This window comes from Mus musculus, chromosome 6, assembly GCF_000001635.26.
Source record: "Mus musculus strain C57BL/6J chromosome 6, GRCm38.p6 C57BL/6J".
NCBI lineage: Eukaryota > Metazoa > Chordata > Mammalia > Rodentia > Muridae > Mus > Mus musculus.
This window is the reverse complement of record NC_000072.6, coordinates 84,089,341-84,103,718: the sequence shown is the minus strand read 5'-3', so window position 1 is coordinate 84,103,718 and position 14,378 is coordinate 84,089,341. Positions and strand designations below refer to the sequence as shown.

General features: G+C 49.6%; 1 protein-coding gene across 28 annotated transcripts in view; it reads right to left on the bottom strand.

Annotated features, from left to right (window-relative positions):
- The window catches only part of Dysf (dysferlin), a 202,700-nt gene that overhangs the window by 107,342 nt on the left and 80,980 nt on the right, over positions 1-14,378 (bottom strand). For 19 of the 28 annotated variants that reach the window (XR_377460.3, XR_377461.3, XM_006506164.4 and 16 more), the window contains 6 exons: positions 7,201-7,242; positions 5,896-6,011; positions 5,453-5,566; positions 4,126-4,303; positions 3,441-3,565; positions 1,750-1,856 (listed from right to left, as the gene is read on the bottom strand). Coding sequence is in view for 26 of the 28 variants with exons in the window: in XM_006506164.4 (XP_006506227.1) it covers positions 1,750-1,856; positions 3,441-3,565; positions 4,126-4,303; positions 5,453-5,566; positions 5,896-6,011; positions 7,201-7,242 (682 nt within the window). In the remaining 2 variants the exon portion in view is untranslated. The remainder of the gene's footprint in view (positions 1-1,749; positions 1,857-3,440; positions 3,566-4,125; positions 4,304-5,452; positions 5,567-5,895; positions 6,012-7,200; positions 7,243-14,378) is intronic. The other 9 variants (XM_006506171.4, XM_006506177.4, XM_006506181.4 and 6 more) reach the window with 1 other exon arrangement.

The following is a 14,378-nucleotide window of genomic DNA, read 5'->3' as shown; positions in this document are numbered from 1 at the left end:
CCTCCTCCCCCAGACCAAGGCCACTTCCTGATGCCTCATCACCTGGCCCCCACTCTGCTCCCCTCCTGCTAAGCCTCTCAGAGAATGGCCCCAAAGCCCACCCAGCTGCTGTGGCCATAGCTAGGGTGCCTCTCCAGGGCCCCATGTCCTATCTACAACAAAGGAGCAGAGGGATATTCTTCCACTTACTCGACATGTGGGTCTGGGTGTGTCACTCAATCTCTGTGTGCCTCGGTTTCCTTATTTGTCCCTCAGAGAATTGTATGATCAGAGGTTTTTGCTTGGTGACTAGAATAAACACAAACTTCCCACACAGTGCCTGTTGCAAACTCTGCGCTACTCTCTGCTCCCTCCACACCCACCCTCCCCAGCTCCTGCCTTAGGTGCCTGTACCTTAGGTCACTTTGCAGCCCTATGTCTCCTCTCTTGTCGTCCTGAAGGCACAGCAAGCATCTGGCCCAGGAGTCTCCTTCTTCCTCAGCGTACCCAAGCCTGAGCTCTCCTTGGCAGAGCCCCTAAAGCCCACCTTGCTAGAAATCAACCATCCTTGGTAGCCCTGAAGATGGCAGGCATTTTAGGGCTACATGCCTTGGTCTGGGGAGTGTCTTCTCCACGTCCGACCTTTGCATTTCCACAAGGAATCTCTTTGGGAAGATTGCCTGAGTTCCACTGTCTGAATCTGCTCTGAGCTCCCACAGGCCATGCCTCTCGCTTCACATCCTACCTAGAGGGCTCAAGTTATCAACAGAGCTAGGGCTGAGCCTGGTTTCAGGAAGGTATGGAGAATGGAGGAATGATCTGTTTAGGGTGGGGCAGGGGCATTTCCTTGGGATCACTTCCTAACCAGGGTATGCAAACACCTAGCCACCAGTTTCACATATCTCATAGTGAAAGCATTTCTCTGATGCCCTTCAACTGTGTTCTCCAGCTAAGCTAGCCTGAGAAAGAAAAAGATAGGGTGAGGGAGATGGCTATCTTCACTCGGAACCCCAGAGAGTTCAGGAGAGTGGTTCTGACCAAGTCTGTTGCATAACTGAGAAACCAGGACCCTCAGAGGCAGGGCTACTGAAAACCAGCCGACTGTGGCGAGGGGCAGGTTTCCTGGTTCCTTGCATTTGTCATTGTGGTAATCACGGTTCCTTTTACTCGAGCCTCCTCACGGTACCACTCCTTTGTTGATTAGATATTATTAAGGAGTCGTTCTTCACGCCAAGTTCAACTTCAAAGCTCCCATGGAAACACTACCGCTAGCCCTCCTGGGAGTGGAGGAGATGTTGAGGGGAGCCCCCGCCGCTGACCCGCAGTCCCTTTCCTCCTCACTCCCAGACCCCCCCTTTCCTGAAGCTGACAATCATCTGTGTGCAGCGAAAGCCTAAACAGAAACCCTGGTCCCCGACAACATGGCCTTGGGGGAAGGAGGGGTGCCCCCACCCCAGCTTCTCCTGGAGATTCCATCAGGGAGCTATGAGGTCGGGGATCAGACACACAATGCGTCCCATTCAGGTGAGCCGGTCGCCCGCCCGGCCCACAGCTGCTGCTGCTGCTGCGGGGAGATTTATGACCTGTTCTGAACGTCACCTTTTCAACTCCCGGTGCAGGCTCCAGCACCTCTGGGCTCAGCACCGGCCAGACTGCTGGCCAAGCGTGGCTGGGAGACGTGCTTCTGCTCACCACCACACACGAACACTCCTGAGGAGACAGCCTTGGCTGAGCCAGGAGAGGCATCTGAAGGTGCCAAGGACCCCCTACCTGCAGTCTGCAAGGAGCTCATCTGTCAACTGAGCCACCAGGGCGTCCACATCCTCGGAGGAACACTGTGCCTTCAGAGCCAAGTGGACCTGCTCCAGGTTAGCTTCCTGGGAACAAGCATCCCTAGGTTAGGAGTATCACCATGGAGCAGGACCCAACCCCCAGGCCCTGTTACCTAGCCAGAAAGGAATAGATAGTAGGAGCAGGACAAGGCAAAGCCAGACTCAATCTGGCTCCAGAACCTTCCAGAATGCCCCACGCATCCCCATGGCTCAATTCTCAAGCCAGATCCCCAGTCTCACACATGGATGGACACGAGGCGGTCCTTTGCTAAATAGAAATTTTTCACAGCCTGAATGCATCCCCTCCCACCTGCCACCTCAACACCAGGCCTGAGTCCCCACAGGGGAGTGGATCTCTCTGAGACAACACTGGTCAGTTTCCCCAGCAGTCATGCAGCCACCAATAGACATAAAGAGCAGACTCCCAGAGCTGACTCTCTTGCATTTCATCTGATCCCCTTCTCTGGGCATTTTTCCTAGGGCAAGGTCCTGGGCTGGAAGGCCAACTCCAAAATACCTGTCAGCCCAAAGCTGCCTCAGTCTCCTAAGTAGCCCTCTCCACACGTCAGGGCATGTGATATGTGTTCCACCCTGGGGGACAAACCCTAGGAAGAAGACTCAGCTCCTGCTGTCGGGGAACTGTGGTCTTCTGGTAGAATAATGAGGAGTCCAGAGGACAGCAGGACAGTGACTCTGCAGTCTCAACTCCAAGTTCCCCCGCTGGCGTTAGCTGCCCACCACCAGCAGCTGCCAATTTCAGGGACACTGCCCCTTCCTTGCCTTTCTGCCTCCCTTCCTACTGTGCTCATCAGCCCGACCTTCCCCATGCTGCCCCTCATCCCTACCATGCAGCCACACTCACTTTCCCCAGTTGGGTGATGCTCCCTGGAAGGGAGCCTGGAGCCACTGCCTAACCCAGCCAGCGGCTTCCCAGCATCCTTCACCCCTCCCTTGGCCTTCACATCTGTGCCCTCTCGAGATTCTCCTGCATGCCCCGATGAAACATAAGGCAGCCTAAAAGGGCAGAGGGGTTCCCTGAAGCCTCTCCTCACTCCCACACAGAATATCTCTCACATTCAAACACTCTGCCCCTCTCCCCAGATTCCCAGCTTTGGACCCCAGATCATTTCTCTCAAAGCACCTCATCTCCCCAAGACAAATGTACCAAGGCCCAGCAGCCTGAGTTCCAGGAGCTCCCAAGAAAGCCATTGGCCTCCCAGGACCGTCTCACCCTCCCTGAGTCCTTGCCATGATATGCTAGATATGGTCCTCGGTCCTCATCTCTCACTTCCTCCCATTGTCCCTATGGCATCCTCTTGATGCTCCTTAGTTGGTCTCTCCGCCATACTCCACACCTCTCCCTCAGCAGCCATGAAGGCCACCTCCATCTAAGTTTGGATCCCCTAGCTTCTGGCTTCTAGCTGCTGGCTGGAAGTTTCTGGCACAACTAGAGAACACCAGGCATATCCCGACACTTCAGTTATCTCTCAACCCTCCATCTTTCAGTCATCTCCAACATCCACCTCGGGCATCCCCAGCACCTTGATACCCCATCTCTACAAGTCTGCCTGCACATCCTTCTGGCAGGGCTAGCGACCAGGCACCGTGTCTGGACAGGATCCCACTCACCAGGCGGTCAGCGACCCTGAGGAGCTGGTTTTGGATCTCAATTCGATGGCTGATGTCTTCCCAGTATGAGGACAGCACCACCACGGGCTTCACGTTGCCCCAAGGCAAGTAATAGTAGTGGCATCCTACAGGGAGAGGGAGGGACCTGAGCACTGCAGGCCCAGGGCTGTGAAACGCCATTCTGCAGAGCACAGAGCTCAGGTCACAGAGCTTTCAGAGCTGGCCCTGCTTGAGACAGGACTCAAGATAGGAGAGAGGACCAGCTCTGCTTTCTCCTTTAATGCTTGTGCTGTGGCCGGTAGTTCCCAGGATCCAAGCACGGTGCCTGAGCACACCTGGGGGACGGAGTGGGTGGGACCGAGTGCTCTGACTCTCACATCAAAACAAGAGGGCTGATAGAAGGTCTCTGGAAGACCCAAGCTCACATCGGTCAAGGTCTCCAAGCCAAGCCCCCAGGCCCCATGTGATGACGGCAATAGCTCAGGACCAGGGCAACCACAGAACCGTGGTGATCAAGCCTGCAGGGATTCAAACTGTGGGTGCAGTGCCCCTGCCCCCAAGAGGGGTATGAGGGACAACACAAGAATTACAGGAGAGGAACACACCGCTAGGTTTGCTGTGGTTTCCACAGGAGGCAAGGATTGGCATTTGCCCTATGACCCACGTCCCCTCCAGCCTCACCCACCATCAAAGACCGCCCGGCTGTACTGGGTGGTGGAGGCCAAGGGCAGGCAGGTGGTGTCGAACTTGTTCCCGTAGTTCCCAATGCTGACCTCGAACTGGATGGCGTCATCCACATCCTGCAGCATTGTGGCTGAGTAGAAGGCAGCAAAGAGGGAATATTTGCGCCTCCGCAGGTACTTCTGCAGGCAGAGTGAGCAGGCCAGAGATCACAGGGGGAGACAAACAAGACCTGCCCCACCCCCACCCCCAGCATGGATCCCATAGACGGCAGGACTCAGAAACTCCTTCTGGCTGGGCAGAAAGTGACAGATGGTCCAAAGGTGCAGCCTCCAAACTTGGTTACTGAATGAACAAACCCTTTCCAGGTCTGTGCACGTTTGCTCATGTTTCCTAATACAATCTGCTCCTCCAAGGTCAGGTGGCCGCTCCTTAATCCAAACCAGCATTAGTGGCACCACCATGTCCACAGAGCAGGGTCTCCTGCAGTGTCCCTCAGGGCATCCTACACCTCATCTGCCCCTTAAAGGGGCTGAAAACTCTCAGTGATCATGCCCTGCCCACACACACACACATGCACACACATCAGGCAGCCCTGCAGTCTGCACAGGCAGCCTCAGTCATATGCTCATAACGTATAGCTCACATTGGCCATTCCAAGCCCAAGGCACAGGGCAGAGACAGTTTAAAACACTCATGTGTCTTGACATGAAACAACACAATTTTATTATAGTCACCTCTTTGGAAAGCTGGGGGAAAGGAAATGGATCAGATAAGTTTTGGACCATGTGAACTGTAATGATAGATAACACTTATTGAGTGCCTACTGTGTGTGTGTGTATATATCATCTCATCTTATCATCCTAAGGTAAATGTGACTACAGACAGGGAAAGTGAAGTATCTGGCAGATGGGAGGGCCAGCATGGACTCCTGAGGTAGCTAACCACAGTGTCCTGAAGACCATGCGTGGCTCTGATCTTTCTGGGACCTCAGAGTCTTCAAGTATAAAAAGGGCTAACAACAGCCACACTGCAGCATGCTGGATTTGAAGACATCAGTGGCAAATGGTGTCCACTGACCTCATCATGAGCTGTATCAAGTTCTGAGTTCCAGTAATACTTTCATCTCTCTCCCTTAAGCCTCAAAGCATCCCTGGGGGTGAGGATGGGGACGGAATATCACACTATTCTCCCCTTATCCCTGAGACACAGGGGCCTGAGAAGTGCCCTTACAGTGAATGCAGGTCAGAACTGAAGAAGGCCCTGTACCACGGTACTTAGCCACCTTGTTCCTGTTCCCAAGCCAGCTCTGTCCCAGAGCACACCCTCACCTCCACACGCAGGATATCATCAGCAGGAAGGTCTTCCACCTTCTGCTCACTGTGTTCCACCAGTTTGGTCTCCAGGGACAACAGAACCCTGCCTCGATAAGCCACACCTTCTCCCTGCAAGAGAAAGTCACAGTCACGAGCAAAGGGGTAAGGGAGCAGGAAAACACAACGCATGACAGCATACTATAGTTCACCCCTATAGATGGGGATAAACCAATCAATCCTCGGGCCCTGTCCAAGGGCATGAAGGCTGAGGGGGATGGGCCTGGGTGTCCGGGAATGAAGGCAGTGAGCAGGTCCAATTGGCCCGGAGAAAGAAGCCCAAACAGAAGGAGGTGCACTGAGGGTTTGTTCAGGCCTCGTGAGGCCAGTGGCATATCATCTGGGCCCACACAGTGCCAGGCTGGGCTGAGGACCCTTAGAGGCTGTGCTTGGCTGCTCACCTTTCCTGTGTTGAGCTCTGCATAAGGATCTGGGAAGCCCGTGAACTCTCGGGGACTGCCATAGAGGTTCACATAGCAGGGCCCAAAAGTGGGGAGGAAGCCCAGGTTGTCGTCCACTGGAAGATACAAGAAGGTATCAGAGAAGTGGCCCTGTGGATCCTTTTAGGGTTCAGCTGATCCACCTTCAGATGGGGGTCCCATCTCTAGCCCTCAGTTTCCCCCCATATGCACCATAAGTGGCCCCTGAACATGTATAACTAATACTACACTAGTAATGACTATTATCAACTCCCTATAATCTGTCCCTTGGGTCCTTGATCTGCCGAAATGAGACTATTCCTACTATCTCATTAGTCCTATTTGACAGATGAGGAAACTGAGTCTCAGAGATGTGACTGAGCACAGGATAGCAAAGATGCAGCACACTCAGCTGGCCACACACAAGCTGCGGCTCAGACCATGGGGGAGGGGGGACAGAGGTGGGTTCAGAGCCAGGTGACCAGAGAAGCCATGTCCCAGAGAAGATGGAAAATGGAGAGATTATTATCACCCCCTCTATGACACATGTTCTCTTGACAATGCCACAGCTGCCCTTCCTGGGACAGGACCTCACAGGCTACCCTCTGACCCTGCAAAGGCAGGACATTCAGGATGCTCAAGGCAGAGCCATCACCAGGACCATCCGTAGTGTCTCCGTCCACACAAGGCTAAGCCAGGGCAAGCACGGAGAAAACAGCCTCCACACAGAGCTGAGACATGAGGCTGTCCACCCTAAGCCATGCTGCTGAGGCAGTGCAGGGGCCTGGGGGAGGCAGGGGCAGCCAGAGCTACCCTGCCTATCATTGTTCCACATACTTCCTCCTCCAGACCCCAGTGCAGACAGGGCTTGGCTTTGCAAAGCAAAGGGGGAAGCTTGGAATGATCAGCCGCAGGGGACTGCTACCAACTGCTTGTCAGTCATCACGATCATGATTTATCTCATGAATTATGCTTCAAGCGCTTCTCATTCCCCTGGCCACCTCCAGATCCCCAAGATGCCTCACAATCCCCCTGGCCTACTCTGACCCCCATGTTGGAAGCATGGTTGATGCAACAAGCTTAGGGAGGGTCTGGGAGATGTAAAGGAAACTGGCCTTAAAGCATCCCACGTAATTCATATCAGTTACCCAGTGGCTGCGACTTGCCAGCGGTCAACTCAGAGACCTGACTGTGACTCAGTCCCCTTCATGCAAGTCAGAAAATTCCCCTCCAGCAAAAACCCCAATGTCCCATCCCCTCGTGGATCCCTAGGTGACAGCAACGTACGGTCAGTGGCTTGTGGACTCTTGAGTACACCTGCAGGCTCCTCTGAAGCATAAAGAAATGGAAGAGGAGTTAGGATGGGTGTGGCTGGGTGGAGAATGGTTACATGAACAGGAGTCTGGATGGAGAGCTGGGGGACGGGCTCTGTGAATGTACAACAAAGGAAAGCACACACCCTGCCCCCCCCCAACTCCAACCAGGCAGCCCTCCGCACCTCTGTGACCTGAACCTCCATCCAATATACTCAAGAAACAACGCACAGGAGAAAACGTGCTTTTTCTTCATTATATACAGGTAGATTAGGAGGAATGGTGCAGAGAAAGAAACGTGAAAAGGGAAACGCTAAAGAGCCATTGTGGACAAGAGAATACCCTGGGCTCCAAACCCAAGCATGAAACTGACACTTGGGCCCAGCACACTGAGCCAAGGCCATTTAAGGCACAACATCTCCACCTAGTGGTTATTTCTAGTATTGCCACAGACAGCAACATATTATTTTCTCAACGTGAACCGCCTGGGTCTGGCTCCTACCACCAGCCACTTCAGGTGAAGATAAGAGACAAATGATAGCATATGCACAGGAGCATGTCCATGCACAGCCATTAAAATAAATGTAATAAGAATATTCTAACCGTTTTATATTCCCACAGATTCATGACAGTTGCTAGGAACTGCCAGAGGATATCCAACGAACAGTCACATGTAGCCGATAATGGCCTGTCATGCTCCAGTGTCACTCAAAATAAGTATGTGTACTCTCTTATAACTCTCAGGATGTGGCTTGGACATCTTGGATTTAATGTGTCCTAGGACAATTCTTCATCCATTGTGGCCCAGAGAACCCAGGTTGGACGGCTCTGGAAGGCTCACAGAAAGGAGTGTAAAGCACAAATATATGGTGGTCTAGAGGTAAAAGCAGGGATGGAGAACTGAAGCCAGAGACCTAAAGAGGGCAAGGTCCTGAGCTGGCCTTCTGATTTCTGCAGCCAGGTCTCGGCCCCCAAGGTTAGTGGCAAGAATCAGTGTGGCAGAGTGTGTATCTTGTGAAGATTTTCTTATCTACAGGAACTGAGCTGGGCCCTGGCATAGGAGAGTTCTCAGCCTGGAAGAGTGACATACACAGGCACAGCTGTGGTCCCCAGAGTCTACTTTAATCTCATCCCAAATGATGCTTTAGCGGGAGGAGCCTGTTATCTTGGACTAATGAAAGCAGAGTCAGAGATGGGACCCCTGTGTTCTTGCTAGAGACTGGCTTTTATCCTGGTAGCCAGTCAGTGATAGTTATCTACCAGTCCCACCGGCAAGCTAGCCACCTACTGGTGGTGGCTGGAACTGCACAGGCCTCCTTGTTCGTTTGTAGATTTAGGAGCCATAAGCAGATAGGACTGTGGGCATTGGCTCAGCCTTGCTGACGTCTTGGGCCAGTGCTTCCCAACTTGAGAACAGGTCACAGGTCTCCGATGTTGAGGTTCACCCCAGGTTCTCGCCCCTGTGTCTGCAGACAGCTCATAAAGTCAAGGGCGGGAGAGCAAAGAAGCCACCAACACAAAGCCGCTATTTAGTCCTGGTCGTCTTTCTGCCAAAACACAAGTGTTTCGCTGTGTTTTCCCTGAGCCTGGAGAGTTGGGTCCAAGGAAGCCCCAAGTCCCAAATGAACACGCCTAGCTTTTTACTGTGAGAGTGAAGCCCAGTTTCCTCACCTGGAAGAACTGGAAGGGACAGAACAGGCTGCCAGCCACAAGTCACAGCTCAGCAGGCGGTCCCTGGGGACACGCGTGTACCCTGGAGAAGCCAAGCCATTGCCTTCAGTCAGTCTTGCCAGCTCCCAAGGCTCGGCAGAGCCCCAAGCCCACGGCTTTGGCTGCCTGACACCCGCCTGGTCCAGGCAAGAGGGAAAAGGGGAGACTACTGGGAAATTCACTGTCATCCAAAATCCAAAGACAACTTTGGTTTTCCCAGTGCCGTTCTGGAGCACACTGTCCATAGGGGTGGCGGCGTCAAAGATGCCTGCAAGTATCACAGGTCCCGTGAGCTTACTGCCTTTCAAAAGAATAGCCACATCTAAGAGGGCATACTCCTTTAAAAATAATAATAATAATAATAACAACAAAGTCTTCCCTTCATACGTTGGTGCACAGGGTCCAAAGAGTACTTCAAACTTCAGGCTAGGCAAACTGCGGGCAGAAGTGCTTAAGAGGTTCGTGTTAGGTCTTGTCCTTACTGGGGACAAAAACAAGATCACAAAAACAAAACTCCAGGCTGAATCAAATCATCAGGGAGCTCAAGGCAGAAAGAAGCGGGTTTGATTGGTTGGTTTGCTGCTGTTGCTGTTGTTGTCATCGTCATTGTTTTGAGATACAGTCTCAATGAGTTAGCCCCGTGGGTCTTTTACTCACTATGTAGCCAGGATGGCCTCACACTCCTGATCCCTTTGCCTCCCCCATGCAAGTGCTGGGCTACCATATGGTGCTGGAAGTGGAACCCAGGGCTCCTGCACGCTGGGCAAGCACTCTACCAACATACAGTACAGTTTGTGTTGTGTTTTGGGAGAAACAAGAAAACAAGGCAGTGTACTTTCCAGGCTAGGGAAAGAAATGTAGCCATAGGCAAAGGAAGTGACAACCTTCAGGCCAGACAGCTGCGTCCACCTGAGAAAGGGACCCATCTCTACAGGAAGGGCCCTCAGAGAACCCGGGAAGTCCCAAAGAATAACCAAATTTGATCAATAAATTTAGCTCTGTTGTCATATTGATCTGGCTACTTTGCTGCACATTCCAGAAGTCATCAGCTGGTTACAAGAACAAGCTGTGGTCCAGCCCTTGACGCCATCCCTGAGCACACTGGGTTGCTCGTGACTTGAGTGCCATCTAGTGACCATGGAGACAACTTTCTCACCTCATTAAAACCAGGGTGATGAGAGGCTGACTCTATGGCACAGTGGTGGGTGCTTAGCAAGCATGCCGAGGCCCTAAATTTATTTCCCAGTATAATAATTAAGTGAATAAATAAATAAATTATACAATAAAAAAAGAAGTATCTATGTAACAAAAAGAATACATCAAAAATAAACGATGATGTGGCTGGGGGAAAGCCTAAACTCTCATCAGATGGCCGAACACAGAAGCACGGCTGTATCATATCAGAAACTTCCCCCAAAAAACACTCAAAATGCCATATTGTGCCTTGACTGTCATTCGTTCCTGTATTCAGAGACAGAGACAGTACCCAGTCTGAAAACTGAAGCAGACTGTGACATGCGGGTTAGTCAGAACTGCCTCATTTTGACCCACATGAACGCTGTCCCCAACCTCACGCTGCTACGTGTACGTGCAAAGCACCAGTTCACCAAACCCTCTGAGCAGCTCATTGTGTAGACGGGGTACACTCTGGGACAGAGTCCTCACACCTGGGAGGGATACCTTCCAGAAGCATGTCCGTATGTGTTGGATTGTTCAAAGTCCAGATCAATGCTAGGTGCTGAGAGGAGAGTACCGAGATCACTGGATAAGACTCAACCTTGGTGTGTATTTGAGATTTTCTGTAACTAGCCTTTGGGACTGAGGGTATAACTCAGCTGGTAGAGTACCTGCCTAGCATGCATGAAACCCTGTGTTCAATTTCCCATACTACATAAATCAGGCATGGTGGCATATGCCTGTAATCTCAGCACTTGGGGGAGGGGAGAGGGAGGATCAGAAATAAAAGGTCATTCTAGGCTTGATCTCACACAGTAAAATCAAGGCCAGTTTGAGATCACAAGAGACCCTACCTTAAAATACACCAAGAGTGCAGTATATACCTTTAATCCAGGCACTTGAGCCAGAGGCAGACAGAGCTCTATGAGTTCAAGGCCAAACTAGCTTCCTTCCAACCTCTGTACACCAGACACCGGAAATGCTGCAAGCTCTAGGCCAGTCAAGGCTACGTAGTGTGACTCCATCTCAAAAAAAAATTTTTTTTATTTTGAAAAATGTTTCGGAGGAGTTAAAAAGAGGGGATGAGAGACAACTCATGAACCAGCAAATCTGCGGAGGGGCAGAGGGCAGGGACGCCCCGCCCTGCCTGTGCAAACACCTCTACAGAGCTTGCCTCAATAGAAAGTGCATGGCATTGAGAGAGGGAGGGGACTATCAAGCAGGCTATGCTAAGCTCGAAAGCCTCCATCTTAGAGGGGGACACATTTTCGTAAGGCTCAGGAGAACCTCCATCTGAATGCTACAAGAAACAGTTTGTGGAGTTCTCAAGTTCAGGCAAGGTTAGGGATAACTTCTGTGGGGAGATGGACCAGAGCAAAGAGGACCAGAATTGATGCAGGAAAAACAAAACAAAAAAAAAAGATCAGTGGATAATGCTGAAGGTGAAGTGCATGAATACCCGCTGCCTCTGACCACTGAATCTCAGACACCAGCGGGGCTGGGATAATCCACTGGGTCCCTAAGAGAAAGATGATGAGAAGCCCCACTTTGTAGAGAGGAGATTGAGTGTCTCCCCTGAGTAGAAAGAACTTGAGCCCCAACAGGCTGCAGAGCCAGGGTTCTCAAGGCTACCCCATCCTGCCTTCAGCTGTCCCGGGCAGAGGCGAGAATAAGAGTCATTCAACTCAAGACGCTTATCTCAGATAAATTGAAGCAAGAATCGACAGAAGGTGTCCTGGCTAGCCATAGGCTTCCAGCACAAGAGTGGCCACCCTGCGCTATCACAGTGACTCAGTTTGAGTGAGCACACTCAGCGATGTACACACAACAGGAACACCCAACAAGCTGTTTCTTGGAAGTTACAGAGAAATTCTGTATGATCAGCATCTTCTAGAGTCATTCAGAATCTAGTCAGATTCCCACACAGGAAACCGACCGGACTGTTCTCAGCAAACACACCAAACCAATTCAAAGTGTGTTACATATTAAAGGGAGAAATGGGTTTTAAAAATCAACCTAAAACTAAAGGCTGGAGGTGTATAGTTCATTTGGCAGAGTGCGTGCCCAGCATACACAAAGCTCTGGGTGCTTTCACGGGTATCACATAAACCAGGCATGATGGTTGTGATGGTTTGTATACGGTTGGCCCAGGAAGTGGCAAGATTAGAAGATGTGGCCCTGTTCAAGTAGGTGTGGCCTTGTTGGAGTAAGCGTGTCACTGTGGGTGTGGGCTTTAAGACCCTCATCCTAGTTGCGTGGAAGACAGTATTCTGCTAGCAGCCTTCAGATAAAGATGTACAACTCTCAGCTCCCTCTGTACCATGCCTGCCTGGATGTTGCTATGTTCTCGCCTTGATGATACTGGACTGAACCTCTGAACCTGTAAGCCAGCCCCAAATAAATGTCCTGGTAAGAGTTGTCTTGGTCATGGTGTCTGTTCACAGCAGTAAAACCCTATCTAAGACAATAGTGCACACTTGTGTCCCAGCACTTCAGCACTTAAAAGGTGGTGTCAGAGGCAGAGACCACTGAGAAAGTGGCACGTGAATGACCAAATCTGCAGAGTGGCAGAGATATACAGATCCCTACGCACAAAGCTCTGGGATTTGGAGTTCAAGGCCATCTTTGCAAATAACAAGTTCAAGGCCAGTCTGGACTACAGAAGACCCCCAACTCCAAAAGAAAAAAGCTTAAATAAAACCTAGATGTTTGCCAAATATTTATACATAGCCTATAAAGCAGAAGCCATATTTTTGTTATTGGATAAGAAATTTTTTTAAAAAACATAAGCTAGTTAGAAAATTTGAGAAGGAAATAGTAAAAATAAGCCTAAACACAGTTAAGGAATCCAGAACGGAAATCTCCAATAAAGATTTTTTTGTTTTGGTTTGGTTTTGGATTTTGTTTTTTGTTTTTGTTTTTGGTTTAAAGGCTGAGAGGCTAACTGAGGGGAAAAGAAGAAAATACAAACACAATAAAGAAGAAAGAAACAGCCAGGCAGTGGTGGCGCATGCCTTTAATCCCAGCACTTGGGAGGCAGGCAGGTGGATTTCTGAGTTCGAGGCCAGCCTGGTCTACAAAGTGAGTTCCAGGACAGCCTGGGCTATACAGAGAAACCCTGTCTCGAAAAAAACCAAAAAAAAAAAAAAAAAGAGGAAGAAGAAGAAGAAGAAGAAGAAGAAGAAGAAGAAGAAGAAGAAGAAGAAGAAGAAGAAGAAGAAAGAGAGAGAGAGAGAGAGAGAGAGAGAGAGAAAGAAAGAAAGAAAGAAAGAAAGAAAGAAAGAAAGAAAGAAAGAAAGAAAGAAAGAAAGAAAGAAAGAGCGAGCACAGGTAGAAGAAAGTCCCTAAATCCTAGAAGTCACCGTGAGAAACACTGTACACATATTTTAAAGCCTCCACATAAGGGATGTTTTTCTAAGAAAATATAAATTATCAAAATTGACAAAAGCAAAAATAGCAACCTAAAAATAGCAATGATCACAAGAGAAACTGCAAAGTTTATAAAGAGCCATCAGTACACCCGCTCAGAAAGGGCACCAGGCCCATGTGGTTTTATGGGTGAATTGTTTCAAACCCTCAAAAGACTATATTCTATGTTATATAAACTGTTCCCAGATGTTAAAAGACTTTAAATCTTTCCGATTAATTTTACAGAGCTGGCATAACCCAGATACCAAACGCAAGCACTAACAAGAAGGCCAAGAAGACAGAAAACCAAGGGCTGAGCTCAAGAGACGCTGCAGAGTTCCCGAAGTGAGAAAGACGGCATTCAGAGATGTCAGAAACAGATCAGCTGGGACGCACTGCTGATATGACTGAAAAACAGTCTTGAGGAGGTGATGGTGGCACAGTGTCTTACTCACTAAGAAAGAGATTAATTAGTTTGAGCGGCATGTAAATTTAATTTCCATCTCTCAGAAAGTATTCAAATATAACTGACACATTACCAGCAAGCTCAAAGTCAGTGCCCACAATCATAGAGAACAGTAAGAAAAACACAAACACAGCATCAGAAATACATCCTAGAAGTGTGTATTTATAGCAGAATAACTATGTTATATATTATATGTTATGTTACATATCATATATTATATTGTATAGTATATATTATATTGTATATTGTGTGTTACGTATTATATATTGCATATTTTATATATATATATATATCATATTTTATATATATTTATTTTATATATATATATCATATAACAAACACACCTATGTATACAAAATTCTCTGTTACTGTTTTCAGAGTTTTGTTGTAGT